The sequence below is a fragment of the Pseudorasbora parva genome, chromosome 23 (assembly GCF_024679245.1).
Source record: "Pseudorasbora parva isolate DD20220531a chromosome 23, ASM2467924v1, whole genome shotgun sequence".
NCBI classification, from domain to species: domain Eukaryota; kingdom Metazoa; phylum Chordata; class Actinopteri; order Cypriniformes; family Gobionidae; genus Pseudorasbora; species Pseudorasbora parva.
The window spans coordinates 36834547-36856921 of NC_090194.1; the positions used below are offsets into that span (position 1 = coordinate 36834547).

Below are 22375 nucleotides of genomic sequence, written 5' to 3' on the forward strand. Positions count from 1 at the left end.
CTCATTATTTCAGATCGAGAGAAGAGCCCAGGATAAAACACGCTTTCTTTCCAGCACATTTGACAAGAGTTTATCTCATCTGAAGACAACAGGACGCCGCTTTCTGCTTCCTCTGGCCGGCTTTCACCAGCCGCCCACCATCGGCCGCTTCTCTGTGTGAATGGCTGAAGGCGATCCAAGAGTACTTTATGTTTGAGAAGATGAGACAAGGTCACAGACTGTTGCTAAGCAGCTCAAAAGCAGCGAGTGTCTCTGGGGAGACCAATGAAGAGTCACACTGACGGCGGAGCGAGCTTTGACAGATGCTTGGAGCGATCAAAAGAGGGAGGAGCGCTTCTATCAGAGAGAGAGAGAGAGAGAGAGAGAGAGAGAGAGAGAGAGAGAGAGAGAGAGAGAGAGAGAGAGAGAGAGAGAGAGAGAGAGAGAGAGAGAGAGAGAGAGAGAGAGAGAGAGAGAGAGAGAGAGAGAGAGAGAGAGAGAGAGAGAGGCTTCCTGCTCACGAGATTCGCTCAGATTTTCTCAATGTCACACCGATCTGAAATATCCCACAAACAGTAGTGCATGTTTTCACGCTGCCAGTGACTGATATGCAAGATAAAACACAATGACGGAAAATAAAACCCTGGGAATTAAATTAACTACTTTATTTTCATTATAAATAATATTATGGGTTATTCATTAACATTGCTGTTATTCATCTCAAAATGGGTAAATATCTGCCAAATTATGCCAATAATTGCTCTTTCCAGTGTTATTTTAATTTTAGCTTGATTACCATTACCAAAACGTTTTTTTTGGCTTTAGTTAACAAAAACACAACTCAAAATAATATATATAAAATAATATATATATATTATATAATTATTATATTATATCATAAAAGTGTATAAATTATACAATAATTTTTATATCGATAGTAATATATTATAATATTATAAATATAATTAACAAATGCAAATGTGCAAATTATCAATGATTTGTTTTATAGATCTTTCAGTAGGTTACTGCCAAACATGAAATATTAAAGTTTTCAGTTTTAATTTTAATTGAAGTTTAAAAATGTTTTCATGTTATTTTTCATATAATTAGAATATCATCAAAAAGTGGATTTATTTCACTAATTCCATTCAAAAAGTGAAACTTGTATATTATATTCATTCATTACACATAGACTGATAAATTTCAAATGTTTATTTCTTTTAACTTTGATTATTATAATTGACAACTAAGGAGAATCCCAAATTCAGTATCTCAGTAAATTAGAATATTGTGAAATGGTTCAATATTTGAGACACCTGGTGCCACACACTAATCAGCTAATGAACTCAAAACACCTGCAGAGGCCTTTAAATGGTCTCTCAGTTTAGTTCTGTAGGCGACACAATCATGGGGTAGTATGCGGACTTGACAGTTGTCCAAAAGACGACCATTGACACCTTGCACAAGGAGGGCTAGACACAAAAGGTCATTGCAAAAGAGGCTGGCTGTTCACAGAGCACTGTGTCCAAGCATATTAATAGAAAGGCAAAGGGAAAGAAAAGATGTGGTAGAAAAAAAGTGTACAAGCAATAGGGATAACTACACCCTGGAGAGGATTGTGAAACAAAACCCATTCAAAAATGTGGAGGAGATTCACAAAGAGTGGACTGCAGCTGGAGTCAGTGCTTTAAGAACCACTGCGCACAGACGTATTTAGGACATGGGTTTCAGCTGTCGCATTCCTTGTGTCAAGCACTCTTGATCAACAGAAGCGTCTCACCTGGGCTAAAGACAAAAAGGGCTGCTGAGTGGTCCAAAAACATGTTCTCTGATGAAAGTAAATTTTACATTTCCTTTGGAAATCCGGGTACCAGAGTCTGGAGGAAGAGAGGAGAGGCTTGAGGTAAAGTTTCCAGTCAGTGATGGTTTTGGCTGCCATGTCTTCTGCTGGTGTTAGTCCACTGTGTTTTCTGAGGTCCAAGGTCAGCGCAGCCGTATACCAGGAAGTTTTAGAGCACTTCATGCTTCCTGCTGCTGACCAACTTTACGGAGATGCAGATTTCATTTTCCAACAGGACTTGGCACCAGCACACAGTGCCAAAGCAGCCAGTTCCTGGTTTAAGGACTATGGTATACCTGTTCTTAACTGACCAGCAAACTCGCCTGATTTTAACCCCATAGGAAATCTATGAGGTATTTTGAAGAGGAAGATGCAGAAGAGCTGAAGGCCACTATCAGAGCAACCTGGGCTCTCATCACACCTGAGCCGAGCCACAGACTGATCGACTCCATGCCACGCCGCATCGCTGAAGTAATTCAGGCAAAAGGAGCCACAACTAAGTGTTGAGTGCTGGACATGCTCATACTGTTCATGTTCATACTTTTCAGTAGGCCGAGATTTCTAAAAATCCTTTCTTTGTATTGGTCTGACGTAATATTCAAATTTTCTGAGATACTGAATTTGGGATTTATCTCACTTGTCAGTTATAATCATCAAAATTAAAAGAAATAAACATTTAAAATATATCATTCTGTGTGTAAGGAATTGAAATTTCACTTTTTGAATGGAATTAGGGAAATAAACTTTGTGATATATATTTTTTTGATTCATGTGGCAGTGTAATACACCATATATAGAATACTATGACTATTTGGCAGTGTAATGATGCAGTAGTTACTGTAGTGAGAGTAATGAGGGGTGTGAATGAGTGTTTTGAGGTGGTGTGAGAGTATCGCAGCTCTTGCGTGGGCCGCGTCACCTCCTGCACGGCTAATTAACTCTCCGCCATTGTGTTTGTGTGTGATAACAATAAAGGGCCGCGTGGAGGAGTTGCAGGAGTTCTGTTCACAGCTACGCCCTCGGCTCGCTTCAGATAAACAACAACTCCTCGCCGCCCGCACTGCAAAAAATGCTTTTCTTACTTAATATTTTTGTCTAAAAAACATCTAAACATTCTTAAAACAAGAAGTATTTACTAGACAAGTCAACATTTTTGTCTTGTTTTGGGGAAAAATAACTCAAAATTTAGAGACTTTTTGCTTAAAATAAGATAAATAATCTGCCAGTGGGGTGAGCAAAATCTTAATTCAAACAGAAAAGATTATTATGCTTATTATTATTATGCTTAACCGATTGGCAGATTATTTAGCTTATTTTTCCCCCCCAAATCAAGACAATGATTTTTACTTGAGAATTTCAAGATATTTATTTTTTGGGATATTTTGGCTAGAAACAAGACAGAAATACTAAGTAAGAAAATTTTTTTTTGCAGTGTGGTTAAAGCGATTTCACCCAAAAATGAAAATTCTGTCAACATTTACTCACCCTCAAGCAGTTCCAAACCTGTTTCTATGTTCTCCTGAACACAAAAGAAGATATTTTGAAGAATGTTCCTAACAAAGCAGATAGAGCAACCATTGACTATCATAGTATTTTTCCCTACTATGGTATTGAATGGTTATTCTATCTGCTTTGTTGGGAACATTCTTCAAAATATCTTCTTTTGTGTTCAGGAGAACATAGAAACTCATACAGGTTTGAAACAACTTGAGGGTGAGTAAATGTTGACAGAATTTTCATTTTTGGGTGAACTATCCCTTAAATGTCAAGGTCAGTAGGTGGCCGCTATCACAAACTTGCCCCAACATTCAGGCTGATAACAAGCTGCTCTTCATCGCCATTTTCTAATTAACTCTGGGTTTGTGTTGAGCAGAACCCGCGCGGGTGGATTCGCTGACAGCTGTCTGGGCTTTTGGTGTCCAAGCCGCCTGATATCCAACAGGACGCCGGCCGGATCTCCGCAGGGGGTCGGCGCATGTACACAACACACACACACACACACACACACACACACACACACACACACACACACACACACACACACACACACACACACACAGAGATCCGACGCTTCAGAGCAACACGTCTGACCTCTGGCTGCTTCATTCCATGGATAACAGCGGAAAAATACACAGGTTATTTATAAAAAAAACAATGTCGTTCACTTTCCCACAATGTCAAAGTATTGAAAATGTGTTTTTTATGGTTTTATTTTTATTTAATAATAACAGTGCAAAAGTCAGGTTCCAGAAGCAAAAAATATATATTTTTCTTCATATAGAGCATTGATTTTAACATGGACTTATAAACCTTTAAAGTCAGCCCTACTGAAAGGTTGTTATTTGCTTCAGTTAAAGTGTCAGCCTGCATTATTTTAGTTTAAATAAGTTTCAATTCAGTAATCCAGAATTCTTGGTGGAAAAACTACATTCCCCTAGCCTGGCTCTGCCCTCCTATGTACTTCCGCTCAATTTTCATTTTCCTTCAGTACTCCGTCTGGGACTGCGGCGTATTCTTAGGTTTTCTCCGAACAAATTTTTACCGGTCCAATCAGCGAACAGAGGGAGTGGCTGAGAACGATGACGTTGATGTCAAGCGCTAGTTTGAGATGTAGTTCAGTAATGGCGGCGGAGAAAGATGCGAACGAAACCATTCATTGCATTGTGGCACCGCTGCCGAATATCCAGAAGTTAAAGCCGGAGCAATAACAATCTTTGCTGGGGTTTGTTGGTGGACATGATATTGTGGCCCTCCTCCCCATCAGGGTGAATTAGGGAAAAGTTTGATTTTCCAGATCGCTTTGTTAGTGATGAAGGAGTTGCTGAAGTTATTCGGACGGTAACTGTTTCCCGTGGGGCCGGAAGGTATTGCCATCATTTAAGTTACAGGGACTGGTCAGTTATTTTATTGCCGCCCGTCTCTCACCACCCGCGTAACAATCCCCGGCTGAGTTACCGACTGCTTTTGACAAACGCAAGGTCGTGTTGATGTAACAGCTGTCCGAATCCACATCTCTGAGTTTTCAACAATATATCACTTCAAAATTCACTGTTTGTAATCATTTTTGACCACTGCAGAACACCATACGGTTGCTTTGCTGTTATTAGGATGCATTTCTAGACTTGTATTCCCTTAAAATGCTGGCAAGTATTTACAAGAGCAATATATTTCATCACCGCTCAAACAAATTAAAATAAAAGCACTTAAACATTTGAATCGGTCCGTTATTTATAGCAGCATTTATTATCATACCAAGCATATGACATTTTATTTACAGCATAACAATGATGTTACGGACCACGTGAGCGCCGCGTTCCCGATCACAAAGCTCTCCTGTCCACCGTGGCGTGAATAAATCACAATCCGAATGCACGAGTTTTAGGTTTTATCCTATAGTTTTATTACTGAGGTGGCATGCACATGTGCTTTTATTTTGACGGATTTGTGTGAAACAGGCGAAGGGCGCATGACATACGTCACGACCAAACATTAGCGATTGGTTATGGCAGATCCAATAGTTTTAAACCTCAACAGGGTGCCCGCCTTCGCGGAAATAAACCCTTGTCAATGGAGAGTGGCCAGACTCTATGTACAAATGAAATGTCAGAGAGTCTGGTAAAACCAGGCTAACATTACCCATGATGCTGTGCAGAAAGTTCCACCAATCAGTCTCGAAGTGAGCAAAACGCACCAAAAGAGCTCTTTAGCCCCGCCCACTCCCTTGAAGCACTGTGAGTGATGTAATCGAGTCAATCTATTTGGATCTATATGCATATTTGCAATAAACGTTCTCTGCCGTTTTTATTTGATTATGTTGTTCACAAAGTGTTGTTATGGAAATAAAATAAATAACTTTCAAATACTTTTTTGCTTCAAATTAAAGTTTGCAATGTTGTGATTCGCCTCGTGGCTTAAACTCTTTAATCTTAATTGGCATTTCCAGGTCACTATGCACATGCATTTCAACACATTAACCTGAGAGTTTGAGCTCAAGCTATTTATGAGTGAGTGTGTGCGTGTGTGTGTGTGTGTGTCAGATTTTGTATTTTTAGGGCTCTAACACAAGAGAAGACCTTTCCATCCATCGTTCTCCATTCAATTAGATAGACTGTACTTTTTTTTCTCTATTATCATCATATATATATATGGGATGCAACAATACAGTTAGTCCACGGTTCAATACATACCTTGGTTTTTAACCACGGTTTTCAGTTCGGTTTGTTGCTATTCTATTCATAGGCATTCTATTCTCAACGTATATATTTTATATATATATATATATATATATATATTTTTACTCTTGTTATGTCTGTTGTATTTCCCTACATGCTCTTTTATTCAAATATTTCCAATCCCACACCCAGTTACACTTTTACACAATTACACACACAGTTACACACACACACAAATCGGCTCTTATGTATGTATTGTTGGTCTTTGTATTTTGCATCTAATTTCTCTTTTGTAAATATTGTACTTGTCTGTTTGTATTAAAAAAAGTTTTTTAAAAAAAGAGAAAACGATCTGCACTTTTAAACTCGATGGCTACCATTTGAACTGCCTTCCTTAGTTGACATGCTTTCTGTGGCTCCGCCCACTCACCTCCCACTGGCCCTGCTGTGATTGGCTCCTCAGCTGAATGAGCCAATCCTCGCTGTCGGCCTCGGCACAGTGATGCATGGTGATGATGACGGGCCGCGTCAGGAGAGCTCCAGGAGGGCCGCAGCTAACCACAGGACTCAGAACTGTCTCCTGAGTATCGTCCACCACCGGCCTGGAGACAAAAAAAAAACACACAAAAACACCATGAGCATCGGTGGAGCGATGTTAAAGGGTTACATATGTACGATATACTGTCCCTGTCCAGAAAGGGAATAAAAACATCATCACAGTAGTCCATATGAGACATCAGTGGGTTAATTAGAGTCTCTTGAAGCATCCAAAATACATTTGGGTCCAAAAATAACAAAAACTACGACTTTATTCAGCATTGGCTTCTCTTCTGGGTTTGTGTTCAATCCTCTAATAAAGATTCAAACGGTTATGAATCAGTGAATCGATTCATGATTCATAGGCTGAGTCATTGATGACAGAATTTTCCTTTTTGGGTGAACTAACCCTTTAAATGACTAAATAACCGAATAAAGCTCATACACTACGAGGTTGACAAGTACAAGTCAAGTGAGAGAAAATTAATTTCTCAGAGCTCTATAAAGGCCCGAAGACAACGATAACTATAAAGATACCTATATTAGCATCCACACACTTGTACAGTATTGTTGTTTATTACAAGCGCTCTGCAGTTTTGATGTCTGTTACTTTAAACGCTGGAGTTCTTTAAACCAGGATGGATTCTGATTGGCTGTTTTATCATTTATCAGCTGGAAGAAACCATTGTGACAGTATTTAATAACAACTAAACAAAATAACATGTAATTTACTAGAGACAAAATGTTAATGCTGTATTTTTTTATTTGAGAGAATGATTCAATGACTCACTCATAAAGACTTTACTTGTTTCATTACCAGATGAATCAGTGTTTTGAGCAAATCTCTGGAGTGAATGATTCAATGAGTCACTCATTAAGACTTCACTTGTTTCATTACTGGATGAATCTGTTTTTTTGAACAAATCTCTTGAGTGAATGATTCAATGACTCACTCGAAGACTTTACTTGTTTCATTACTGGATGAATCTGTTTTTTTGAACAAATCTCTTGAGTGAATGATTCAATGACTCACTCCTAAAGACTCCACTTGTTTCATTACTGGATGAATCTGTTTTTTTGAACAAAACTTTTGAGTGAATGATTCAATGACTCACTCGAAGACTTTACTTGTTTCATTACTGGATGATTCTGTGTTTTTGAATTAATCTCTTGAGTGAATTATTCAATGACTCATTCATAAAAACATAATTTGTTTCAATACTGGATGAATCAGTGTTTTTGAGCAAAACTCTTGAGTGAATGATTCAATGATTCACTCATAAAGATGAGTAAATTCAAAGATTCACTCATCGCTATTTGTACTTGTTGTGAATATGCAGGCAACAAGAAGTATTCAGGTGGGGTTTTTTTTTATCACTTTTACTCCGGACATGCTATCTGGCAACATAGGATTCCATTCATTATGCTAAGCTAATCTAGCGAAAACAATGCATGCACTGAGACTAAAATGCATTTGCCCACATATCTAAATGTAGGAAAGAAGTTGAATTAGCCCTATTTCTAAAAATGGTGGAGTGTTCCTTTAACAGGTGAGCATTGAGAGAGTATCCTCTGAGCATGTGCAGTCATGTGTCAGGTACAGATGGCCATCTTCATGGGTGATAATACCCAGGATGAGGCTGTTTGTCAGGGCAGAGCTGTGGTTAGTGTGAGGACAATACCTCATGCTCTCCTTCCTGTGAACCGTCACGTACATCTCATAGACTCGTCCCTGAGGGATGGCACCCGCTGGCACCAACAAGCTCACTCCTGCAGAGAGACACACACACACACACACACACACACACACACACACACACACACACACCATCAGTCTGCCAGCCTGTGACCTCTGCCACCCCGTACCAAAAGCCCCGTCAGCGTCAAACTCACAGGAGCATTCTCTGGGTTATGAACAAACACTCTAATAGAACAATAATGTTCTCAAAACGTACTTTATACATCATTAAAGGAAAGTTTTTTGTTAAAATGTTTAGTTGAATGTTCGTCTACACCCTTAAAAATAAAGCTGCCGGGAAGAAACAAAAACGGGGTTTTCACAGTGATGCCATAGAAGAACCATTTTTGGCTCCCCAAAGAACCGTTTTGTGAAAGGTTCTTTAAAGAACCACTTTTTTCTAACCATTTTATAGTCTAAATAACATTTTTGCACTACAAAGAACCTTTTGTGTAATGGAAAGGTTCTGTGGCAGTGGTATAAAGCAGGGCCGGCGTTTGCTATAGGCGAGCTAGGCGGTTGCCTAGGGCGACAATTGTGTTAGGGGCGCGAGCGCGCTCTAGTGCCACCCATTACTTCCCATTAAGCATAGAATCGAAACAAGCGAAATACAACATAATAATCATTAAACATGATCATCATAGGGCGCCCCCTCAGCCACACGTTTAATTACTTATCAACCTGATTATTAGATTGAATTGATGGTGATTATTGATTATTAGTTCAGGCGTTAGGTCAGGCAAGTGCTCATCTTGCGCGTTCATCAAAAATGAGGCGTCTAAACCCCGCGGATGCACAGGGACGGAAAAAGAGAAAAAAAGAAAGGAAGAAAATCGAAAGAAAGCCCACTATAGAGGTTAGTCTTCTTATCTCAGCCAATAAGTTGTCAAACTAAATAAAATTACTTAGTATCAATCTTATCAACTAATATTTATTTTATAAATATTATTAATATTGTCACTAAGCTATCACTTGCTAGTTTTCTACATAATTACTATACGTATTGCAAACATAACTTCACTGACAATAATCTACAATAACCTAAATGGATGTCATCAAAAGTCCAGTTCGTTATGAATATGGATAACGTATGCATGTTATTTATGAAAAGTACAAAAACTCTCTACGTGGGCGTCGGAAGGAAATAAATACGGCCTCTCGTTTTTTTTTTTTTTTTTTTACTGGAGCAGCCTAACGATAGATGCCATATTATTTACATTAAACACAAATATGCTGTGTTCACCAAGTTCTTTACAGTGGCTGTAGTGTAGTGGTAAGGCGCATGGCATCAAGATTTGATGCAGATCGATCAGAGGTGTGATCCTGCCTTTTGCCACACTCGCTCTATTCCCTTTTCCCATCACATATCAGATCGGAAAGGCATATATTTTCAATAAAAAGTGAGAAAATGTTTGAAAAGTGGAAATAAAGCGGCAAACGTGTTTAACTCGGTTACGGGTAGGCCTAGGAAAACAGACGTGCTGAATTAGAATAGAGACGATAAAAGTGAGTGGGGTGGGGAGGGGTGGGGGGCGCAAAAGTCCATCTCGCCTAGGGCAACCAAAGAGCTAGAGCCGGCCCTGGTATAAAGTAACGAATTACAAATACTCTCGTCACTGTAATTGAGTAATTGTTCTCAGGAATTGTACTTTTTTAAGTAGTTTAAAAAAAACAGTGTACTTTTAAGCACAATTCGCACGGGATTAGTATTATCTGGGGACCTCTGTGATTTAGAAATGGGTTCCACATCTGAGTTTTGCGGCGCATTCGCACGGGATAAACAAAGCCTGTGATTTTACTCAAATTTACTGACTTATCTCCCAGATATGACGTCAAGACTTCGTTATAGATATAGCTGTATGAAATCATAAACAGGCATCGATATCGTTTTTATTATTTTACAGTAGCCTAATAAATAAACAATTTCGGTCAGTTAGTGAACAGACACCATGAACTGAGCACAGACCAGCGGCAGGAATCAGATTTCATTTATCACGAGTGAGAAGCTGACAGTATACGGTAAAAGATTCAGTTTCAAAACTAAATGTAGAAGCGCCTATTTAAACAAGCTTGTCATTGTTCTGTTCTGTTCTGTTCTGTTTTTCATTAAGAACAGTATTGATGTTAATATTAAACCATTCAATCAGATTACTCCCAAATTGATACTCATTCTGAAGTGAAAGTATAATCCGTGCGGGTGGCTGCACGGGAATTCATAACGGTGGGCATTATGAATGCAGACTTTATTACATAGAAATGCTCACAGGAACAAAAAAAAAGCTTGCAAAAATTATATCCGATCCGCCTAATCCTGACCAAATCACAGATGTCGATTCGCACAGGACCTTGGTGTTCGTCGAAATATGGTAGGTAATTTGCGGGGGAATTTTTACTTTACAAATTACAGACATGGCCGATTCGCGCGGGATTAAGATTGCAGACATTCTCTGCAATTATTACAAATCACCAGAGTAATAATACTAGTCCCGTGCGAATGGGGCTTTACTTGAGTACATTTTAAGTGCTGTATCGGTACTTTTACTGCACTATTTTCCCTAAACCTGCTGTCGCTACATTGTTTATTTATTTTTCCTGTCAATGTGATTGGCTAAGACGAATAATCAGTCCTGCGTCTCCATGCGTCACGCGCGACTCCCGTCAAATCAACCACAGCGGCCAGCCTCGAGGCGCGCTTTATGAAAGAGGGTTAGTGCTGCTACTGTATGATGACTGCAATCGTCAAATCGCCTTAAACAATTACTACAAATGGACCGCAGAATATTACATTTTCTAATACATGCATAAATAGTCTGTATCCTGTTAGTGCCGCACAAGCTCGCGGTGCCACCTGCTGGAAACTCTTCATTTAGCTCGATTGTTTGCCAGGCCTCGCAAACCGATCGGCACTGCTACATCTTTGTCCCTTACGTCGATTACGTTTAACATGTAAACGCATTAAACCTGCTCTCTGTCAGCTTATTGAAGTGCATATTTTAATGTAATGTCTTCTCACATGGCGATTTAAAATTGCAGGCCATGTATATAGCGTATAACTTTTATGAAACATCAGATTAATATTTAAATCAGGTTTATTTTTTAATTCCAAGCAAAAAATAATCAGTGGTGAAAACCTCTACAGAATGGTGGTCATAAATGTTACCAGATTATTGGCTGATTTCTCAAATATTACATGGCTGTATTTTTAGTGCTAACAGTCAAAAATAAAAATAAATATTTAAATAAATATTTTTTGGTGATATGCTTTTTGTTCTTACTGAGAATCATCCATAAAAGAGTAAGCTACATTTTTAATTTGCAGGGTATAAGGTGGACTAATATTCATAGCATAATACTCACTACTCGAGTACTTTTAAAAGGGCTACTTTTTACTCCTACTTTGAGTAGTATTTAGGACAGGTACTTTTACTCTACTTAAATTACATTTTTTAGCAAGTAACAGTACTTCTACGGGAGTATGCTTTTTCAGTTCTCTTTCCACCACTGTTCTTTGGATATTAAAGGTTCTTTATTGAACCATACACCCCGCCAAAGAACCATTAAGAACCTTTATTTTTTAGAGTGTATCATTTTTATCTAGTATCGTAAACACCCCTGAATGGTACATATTTATACCTTAAAAGTTACATATCAGTACTTCAAGAGTGCATATTAGTACCTTAAAGGAACATAGTAGTACCTTAGTAAAACCTTTGGTTTTGTACCTTAGGGGACCGCCCCACTGACAGCACTGTACCTTTTTTCTGACAGTGCATTATATCAGGTTTCTGGTTCACATGCTTAATGTTAAACTGACTTAAAACGGTCATTCTTTGACATAACTTGATATTTTCGTTTTGAAATAACGTTTTAATCAAGTAACTCAAACAAACAGGACTTTCACTTCCCATCATGCTTTGCAAAGTGGCTGAATTTAGAGTAAATGTTTAAATAAAGTGCTATTTTATGCATTTTTTAACAATCTGAGAAAATGGAGAGACTTTTTATTGTTTAATGTTCTGTTATGTTGGTATTTAAAAGTTTCTGTTATGTTAGTGTTTTAGAGGTTATGATTGTGGTGAAGTGTAGAGCGTGTGCTGGGGGTGAGGACCTGCTATATATTTTACAAACATATTCTACAAACTCTGTTTAATGTTCAACATAATGAAACATTATACATCTAAACTCTATCAGGTCTTTCCATTTTCTTAAAAACACAGAAGACATGTGCAAATCTGCCCAAGGGCACCAGTCTGACCAACAACAGCACTGATCGACTCAACACAATGAGTAAATTATGATCAGGAAACATTCACAGAATGCGTCAAATGAAACTGAAATCTCAGTCACTTTGGATGAACTTTACTCATCAGTGCAATTAACCAAGTTTAAGTTCAAGTAGATCAGTTTAACTGTGTGGAAATAGGTGGCATCATTTTATTAAGTTAGAACAAAAAGCTTTTTTTATTTTTTGAGTGTATAGCACTTTTCTAGGTACACAAAGCGCTTTACATGTTTCAGAGAACATTCATTTATAATGTTTTCTTAAGCTAGCTTGTGACTTCTTCTGCACAACAGTGGAAATATCCGGACTGATGAATGCCTCCAGTCTCAGACTCACTGATTTGTGCATCCAGAGCGGCCCTCAAGAGCCCAAGGACAAAACAGAGAGAGGAACATCACATCAAAATCAACTCTTAATGAACTCAATTCATGTTCCTGCCGTTATTGTGGACAATTCATTAGTGCACGTTATTATATATATACACTTAAGTGTCACATGATCCTTCACTAATCACTCATATGAGGATTTGATGATCAACACACATTTATGATTATTATCAGTGTTCAAAACAGTCGTGTAAAAAAAAAAATTTCAGGGTTCTTTGATGAATAGAAAGAACAACATTTATTTGAAATTCAATCTTTTGTAACATTATAAATGTTTTTGACCAATTTAATGTGTCCTTGATGCATGAACTTCATTAATTCCTTTCAAAAAAATAAAATAATTCTTACTGACCCTAAACTTTCGTAGTTATGCAAGCTTTCAATTTCATAAAAAAGCTGTTCTTTTGAACTTTCTGTTCAACAAAGAATCCTGAAAAAAATTGTTCACAACTTTTTTCAACACAGGAGTAATGATGCTGAAAATTCAGCTTAGACCACAGGAATAAATTACACTAAAATATATCCAAACAGAAAACAGTTATTTTAAATTGTAATAATATTTCACAATATACATTTTTTTTTGTATTTTTATTTAAATAAATGCAGCCTTCGTGAGCAGAAGAGACACTTTTCCAAAACATTAAAAATCTTACAGATCCCAACTTTTGGACAGCAGTGTAAATACACACATACACACACACGCGCGCGCACGCACACACACACACACACACACACACACACACACACACACACACACACACACACACACACACACACACACACACACACCCTACACCTAAACCTACCCATCACACACACACACGCACGCACGCACGCACACACAACGCCTAAACCTACCCATCACACACACACACACACACACACAGACACACACACACACACACACACACACACACACACACACACACACACACACACACACACACACACACACACACACACACTGTTTTAGGGAATTTTGGGGACTTTCTATAGGCATAATGGATTTTACACTGCATTCTATCCCCCTACACTGCCCCTAAACCTACCCATCACACACACACACACACACACACACACACACACACACACACACCCTACACCTAAACCTACCCATCACACACACACACGCACGCACGCACGCACGCACACACACCCTACGCCTAAACCTACCCATCACACACACACACACACACACACACACACACACACACACTGTTTTAGGGAATTTTGGGGACTTTCCATAGGCATAATGGATTTTACACTGCATTCTATCCCCCTACACTGCCCCTAAACCTACCCATCACACACACACACACACACACACACACACACACACACACACACACACACACACACACACACACACACACACACACACACACACACACACACACACACACACACACACACACACACACACACACACACACACACACACACACACTGTTTTAGGGAATTTTGGGGACTTTCCATAGGCATAATGGATTTTACACTGCATTCTATCCCCCTACACTGCCCCTAAACCTACCCATCACACACACACGCGCACACAATGCTGTGAGAAGTCTGGTTGATCCAAACAACGCCTGACAGATAAAATCAAGCCTGACATCTGTTCCCACTGAATGTCTGTTTCACTCTGAACGGTCTCACATTCTGGACATAAAACAGGCAGTGAATGTCAGTCCATGTTTTTAAATGGTCCATAAAAGTATTTACTGTGCACAAAAGAGAGAATCTTATTGAACATTATATTTCACCACATCTGAAAGTTTAGACAGTTTAAGTGTTCTTCAAGTCCTAGTTAAATCCTGGGGTGTGCTGTGTGCCTTATCTGAGGGAAAAGTGAATCGCGCCGCGTGAAGAAACGCTCACATCCGCATCCTGTTAACAAGCCATCAGGAATCTACCCTTAAAGGAATACTCCACCGCTTTTTCATATTAAACTGTTATTCCCTTATACTCGGCGCAGTGAAAAGTCACGGCTGAAAAATCCTCCCTCACATCTCCCCCTATTGACAGAAATGAGAGTGAGATGTGAGGGAGGATTTTTCAGGCGGGACTTTTTACTGCGCCGAGCCGAAGTACTCTCAGAAGTGCTATTCCGCCACACATTATAGTTCTCCTTTTTAATCCGCTTAGAAAAGCGCCACGTTTTATTTTGTGTCCCCATATTTGATCGTTCAGCTATTGGTGTAACTGTATTTAAATAGGGAACACGTGGAGGAGTTTGGTGGCTTCTAACTTGATCTCTGTTTGGTACCATAGTGAATGAACTGGGCTTAGTGGGCTAAGCTAATGCTATCAGATCGTCACCGCGCGTCAGAGCGATTAAGAGCACACACTGAGACGAGAGAGGTGTGTGTCAACTCGTCTTAGTTAAGGGAATAACAGTTTAATATGAAAAAGAGGTGGAGTATCCCTTTAAGACACTCTGTCCGTTTCCTCGGGAAAGAGAGAGCACTGGTTATGTTATGAATGAGTGGCCGGCGGTCACTGTGGATGGGCGTCAGGCGTGAGAATGATCATCCTAATCCCTTTATATCTAACCGGCCGTGGTAAGTCACTTTGAACACTGCTCGCAGCTAATTTATGAGCTGCAGAGAGCTCTCACGGGGGCTGTAAGACTCACGGCGTCCATGAGGAGCGCTCAGCGAGACACGGCCAGATCTATCGACTGCAGAGCTGAGTGCATCGTGCCATCATTCACCAAAGTCTCTGACATCAGGAGACGCTAAATATGACTTACGGGAAAGACATGCTGGTCCTCCAAGTGCCTCTGGGTAATATGTGTGATTGTAAAATAATTTAATGTCTCAATATAAAAGTAAATACTGTGACGAAATGAATGTCATGTTTCTTAAAAGGCTCCTGTGATGTTTTGAAATAAGAGGTTGAGATGTTTTATGCGACTGTAACGCTTCTCTCCAGTCCATCACAACAGAAAAACCTAGAAATGAATGCTTTAAAATCACAAACATAAGACATAAGCTCATTAACATATGACTGACCACATTTACATAACACCCATTCAGCAACTTGACCAGCTCTGAGATATACACACATATATAGGCATGAGAATATACATTACTTGAGTCCCAGTGCATCCATTAGATATTCCTTGTATAGTTATATATAATCTAAATAAAAGGAGTAATTGCGACTTATCTCAGAATTCTGACTTTATAACTCGCAATATTGAGAAAAATAGTCCGAATTCTGAGATAAAAAGTTTCAATTACTCCTTTTGTAATGGTTAACAGCTGTTGGTGGTACTACCTGACTTGGCTGCAACACTAGGGTGTTTGATGAAGGTTCTCGACCGCCTTTACCAGAATGACAGAGTGAACACGCTATATACCATGAGGAAAATAAGTATTTGAACACCCTGCTATTTTGCAAGTTCTCCCACTAGGAAATCATGCACGGGTCTGAAATTGTCATCATAGGTGCATGTCCACTGTGAGAGACATAATCACACAAAAAAAAAATCCAGAAATAACAATGTATGGTTTTGTATGTATTTATTTGTATGATACAGCTGCAAATAAGTATTTGAACACCCGTCTATCCGCTATAATTCTGACCCTCAAAGACCTGTTAGTCTGCCTTTAAAATGTCCACCTCCACTCCATTTATTTTCCTAAATTAGATGCACCTGTTTTAGGTCGTTAGCGGCATTAAGACACCTGTCCAACCCATACAATCAGTAAGAATCCAACTACTAACATGGCCAAGACCAAAGAGCTGTCCAAAGACACTAGAGACAAGATTGTACACCTCCACAAGGCTGGAAAGGGCTACGGGGAAATGGCCAAGCAGCTTGGTGAAAAAAGGTCCACTGTTGGAGCAAATAGCATTTACCTCGTGGGTTCTCAATGATCCTAAGAAAGGTGAGAAATCAGCCCAGAACTACACAGGAGGAGCTGGTCAATGACCTGAAAAGAGCTGGGACCACAGTTTCCAAGGTTACTGTTGGTAATACACTAAGACATCATGGTTTGAAATCATGCATGGCACGGAAGGTTCCCCTGCTTAAACCAGCACATGTCCAGGCCCGTCTTAAGTTTGCCAATGACCATTTGGATGATCCAGAGAAGTCATGGGAGAAAGTCATGTGGTCAGATGAAACCAAAATATAACTTTTTGGTCATAATTCCACTAAACATGTTTGGAGGAAGAAGAATGATGAGTACCATCCCTACTGTGAAGCATGGGGGTGGCAGCATCAAGCTGTGGGGGTGTTTTTCTGCACATGGGACAGGGCGACTGCACTGTATTAAGAAGAGGATGATCCCCCGGTCATGTATTGTGAGATTTAGGGGAACATCCTCCTTCTCTCAGTTAGAGCATTGAAGATGGGTCGAGGCTGGGTCTTCCAACATGACAATGACCCCAAGCACAGCCAGGATAACCAAGGCGTGGCTCTGTAAGAAGCATATCAAGGTTCTGGCGTGGCCTAGCCCATCTCCAGACCTAAACCCAATAGAGAATCTTTGGAGGGAGCTCAAACTCCGTGTTTCTCAGCGACAGGCCAAAAACCTGACGGCTCTAGAGGAGATCTGTGTGGAGGCGTGGGCCAGAATCCCTCCTGCAGTGCAAACCTGGTGAACAAAGGCTACTGTACCAAATATTAACATCATTTCTCAGGTGTTCAAATACTTATTTGCAGCTGTATCATACAAATAAATAGTTACAAAATCATACATTGTGATTTCTGGATTTTTTTTTAGATTATGTTTCTCACAGTGGACATGCACCTACGATGACAATTTCAGACCCCTCCATGATTTCTAAGTGGGAGAACTTGGAAAATAGCAGGGTGTTCAAATACTTATTTTCCTCACTCTATAGGCTGATGTAATGAGAGACAGGTGTAAACAGTGAGTGCTAATGAGTACAGGCAAAGGATTATGGGAAATGGAGTATTTGATGGAGAGATAGTCCAGAGTGGAGTGCCCTCTGGTGGTGATCAGGGGCACTTCTCACAGGTGAATCATGACAGTCTCTCAAGGTTTGGGAAAATAAACAAGAGATTCAATGTCCAGTAGAATAAAATGGAGTAAGCCTATTGTCAACTTTGAGGAAAACTAAATGACCAGATAGCAAAACGGAAAGCTTAATTTTGGCTCACCTAACAATGTCTACCTATCTCGTTCAGCATGATTGTTACGTTTCCATACATTTAATTGCAGACCTATTATTTATTTTGTAAAAACTGCCACTGTCACAGCCCTGTATCACACACACACGTGTGTGTTAAAGTGATGTTATAATGCTACTCTGTGCGTCGGCTCGGCACTACTATGAGACACTGGTTCACACTGCAGTGAGCGAGATCATATTAGGCGGTAAAACATGGTACTCTGTGCGGTAAATCAACAACACCAGATTTAAACAATAAGACTAACTGTGTCGAGCTGGAGAACAATCCTTAGTTTCTGTCCATCAATGAGCCAAACAGTGTCTAATAAAACACATCAGATATTAAAGTGGCTTTGTGTTTCCATGGTTACTGCACAATAGGGGTGACCCCGAATAGTTGAAGATTTGATGCATCGATATGCGGAGCCGGAATCAACCACTGATCTCACAGTCGAATCTTCGCGGGTGTTATAATCATGGCGCCACACCACGCCAAGGTTATTATAGTTTTGCTTTTTGAAATTAGTTTTTATTTTATTATCGTTTTCAATTTTGCTACAAATTTCAGTTTAGTTTTAGTTAGTTTTACAAATGGTTTTGCTAGTTTTAGTTTAGTTTTTATTTTGCAAATACATTTCTATTTAGTTTTTATTTATTTAGTTTCAGTTTTAGTTTTAGTAATTATAGTTTAGCAGAGTTAGCATAATGAAGTGTAGAGACCAAATCAAGGTTTTTAATTTCAGCAAAGTTTAATGTTTGCACAGATTAGAGTTTAATCTTACTAAACATCCTTAAGTGAAATAACTTGATAAACGAGCATTATTGTTTAAACCCAGGTAGGTCTTACAAAACATGCATAAAGTTGGGTCTTCACCTTTGAGCAAAAAAGCTTGAGTCAAACTATGACCTATACAAACAACGATCTGGAGATTAAAAATGAAATAAATAATATTTTGATATTAAAAAATTATATTTGATATTTTTGACATAGGCTAATACTCAGAGGATCTATCTTAAAGAACAAAATAAATGCAAAGAAAAATATAAAAGTAATAATTATAAATTCCAGACAAACTCATTCATAACAAAGATGAAATATTGTTAAACAATTAAAAGCTTATTTTCATTTCTTCAGTAGTACAATGTAGGCTAGCAGTGTAAGACCACAGCTAAAGTCATCTGAATACAGCCAACACACACTGTTGTGTGTGTGTGTGTGTGTGTGTGTGTGTGTGTGTGTGTGTGTGTGTGTGTGTGTGTGTGTGTGTGTCGTGCTATAATTGTAAAGGGGGCCAATGTCTTCACTTATCTAGTAAAATATTATGATAACTGACTAGTAAGGACATTTGACTGGTCCACTAGTTAAAAAGGCTTATAAATCGGCCAAAACATGTTTTTATTTAAATATATTGTTTTGCACGTTCTTGGGATGGGTAGGTTTAGGGATAGGGGTTGGGTTAGGGGATATAAAATATCATTAACCTGATATAAAATCAATGGAAGTCTATGCAATGTCCTCACTTATATAGTGAAACAAACGTGTGTGTGTGTATCCTGGTATTCCCTACTTTGTGGGGAAATGTCTCCAAACAGATAATAATATAATATAATGTAAATGATTATGATAACACCTTTGAGCCTGTCAATATTATGCAAACATGAAATCTCAAACGCACAGTAGGCTAGTACTTGCTACTATAGTTGCTGACTTTTGCGCCTGCGTCTCTCATCGCGTAAGACACGGCATTCTAAAACAGTGAGCTTAAGTTAAAAGAAGTTCAACGTGCATCTCATTACCTTGTGTTATTTCCCATTTCACTGCCACGGACGCATTGATTCTTTGTGAACTCCCGTTTAGCGATGTGTTGCCTGTCTGCACGTGTCCATCACTCAGATCACTTCACGCGCAGTTGCGCAATATGCAGACACTCCTTCAACCGCCACAGTCAGATTTTCCACCACATTAAAGAGAGCTTATTAATAACGAAAACGAATATTTATTTTTGCTAATTATTATTTTATTTCAGTTAGTTTTTTAGTAAGAGTAGTTAGTTTCGTTTAGTTTTAGTTTTTTATTTATTCAGATTTTTTAATTTTATTTCAGTTTACGAAAATGTTTTTTGACCAATAGTTTTAGTCTTAGTTTCAGTTTTCGTTTACGAAAATAACCTTGCACCACGCCTTTAAAATTTGAACACTTTGTTTTCAATGAGTACACACACACACCGGCGACGGCATTCGGTGCCTGTCTGCGGCAACTCAGGAAGTTGTTTAAAATCCTGCCACGCCATTTCAAGGTTTTATATTAAATTTATATTATATTTCGCTCAAATCATCAATGTAGTGATTTCACCCTGTGCTACCAGATACACTCATCGTGCAGCTCTTCTGTCAGAAGTTGAATCAAAATTGAGCTTGCGTGTATATAATGTGTGTGTTCGGTGTGAGATCCTGAGAGGGTGCTGAGCTTCAGTCTGGTGTGAGATCCCTTTAGACACAATCGGCTTAAGAACGAGCAAATAAACGCACTCAAAGTGTTTTTTTTACTCACTTGGCAGGGTTTTTTTTTAGGTTTATTTATCAAAATGTTCTTTTATATATTTGTGTGATGTTCTGTATGTCAATCGCGGCTTTAAAATGTTATGAGAAAACGGTTTACCAATGTTTATCCACCACATTACCTTTTATTTAAACCTAAATAAGAAAGCCATTGTCGGTTCGTCTGTCAGTTGGCAGGCAGTTTTGGTCGCTTTATTAAAAGTTGTTGCTGTGTGCAGTGTGTAAAGGAAAATAAAAATAGTTTTACCCTCCTGATAACTAGTGTCGTGCCCCTCCAACCCATTCACACACACACGCACGTGCACACACACACACACACACACACACACACACACACACACACACACACACACACACACACACACACACACACACACAGATGAATGGACTATCGGTCAACCATAGAAAGAGTCGACAATTCTGATTCGAATGTGTAAATCCTTAGTCGGGGACAGCCCTAACTACACAATAACACCGGAGAGTAACGTGAGTGTGATGTCATTGATAGGCTACACACACACGGTCCGAGTCCTGGTTAAAATCACTTATTTCTCTGGATTTAATAATTCTTGGAAACATTTGGGATAATGTAAGTTCACAAGTCGACAAAATATAGAACATTGTTCTAGTAGCTTGTGCATATTTTTATCTAAAAATCTTACATATTGTGCCTTTAAATAAAACTCCTTTTTCTTTCTTTCTTCTGACGCAGTATGAGTCTTGACTGGTTTGTGAGGAGATTGATGATCGCTTTAGTTACTATATTTTGATGAAAGATTGTGAAGACAAACATTTCCTTTGTTCAGTGAAATACGCTGGCTGATAAATCGATCAGCGTAAGAGCGGGAATGTTGACTCTGGTCTGGGGTTTGTTGGCTCTGCCGTGGTTTGGTTTCACTGCTCGAGCGGGCCTGTAATGTGTGTTTATGGGTCAGGCTGTAATTTTCTCTCCATCACCCACACTGGCCTGTTCCTTATAAAACCCAGAAGCTTCAATCAGCGCCTGGCATGCGAAAACACGATTACCGCCGTAACCATGTGTGCACTAGAGGCTGACAAAGACGCAGATTTTTTTTTTAAACCTCTCTCGTCCTATCCCAATCCTACAAAAAAACTGGGGGAAATTCCCATCCCGTTCCAATCCCAGAATAATGACTCCGGTTCTCTCCCAATCCTGTGTTGTTATTTTGGCCGGAATCTGTCCTCTACAGTAAAACCCAAAATGTTTTTGTTTAAGATGGCTTTTAGTTCGATATAATAACGATGTACACACATTAAATTCCATGTAAATCATCTAAGTAAACACAGGCACACACACACACGCGCGCGCACAAAATATCTTGCAACTTTTGACGTTTTCACATCTTCTTTTTGGTTATTTCAGACTGCCCTAAAATGTCGCTGAGCACAACTGAGGTATTATTTTCCGACAGTAGTCGTTGCAGCGTTTTTTTGGGATACATTTTTTATTGATTTTTGCATAGATAGGGTCACATTTGATTCCAGATAGCATCTGACTCAATGATTTCCGTGGCTATAAAGTGCATGGGGAAGCTGTCTTTCTCTGATATTATTGGTGGTTTGCATTGGCCACTGTTACGGGAAGAGGTCGACTAATTCCTCAGTTTTGCCGATTAATCGGCGCCGATAGCTGATTGGTGGAACGATCGGTTATCATCAAAAATCAATACCAATAGTTTTTCCGGTTTGCGTCCATTGCAGAAGCGGCTGAGA

General features: G+C 39.1%; 1 protein-coding gene across 2 annotated transcripts in view; it reads right to left on the minus strand.

Moving 5' to 3' along the window:
- Positions 1-22375, minus strand: part of unc5cb (unc-5 netrin receptor Cb) — a 313489-nt gene that overhangs the window by 23014 nt on the left and 268100 nt on the right. For both annotated transcript variants that reach the window (XM_067433972.1, XM_067433973.1), the window contains 2 exons: positions 8211-8298; positions 6422-6593 (listed from right to left, as the gene is read on the minus strand). In XM_067433972.1, coding sequence (XP_067290073.1) covers positions 6422-6593; positions 8211-8298 — 260 coding nt within the window. The remainder of the gene's footprint in view (positions 1-6421; positions 6594-8210; positions 8299-22375) is intronic.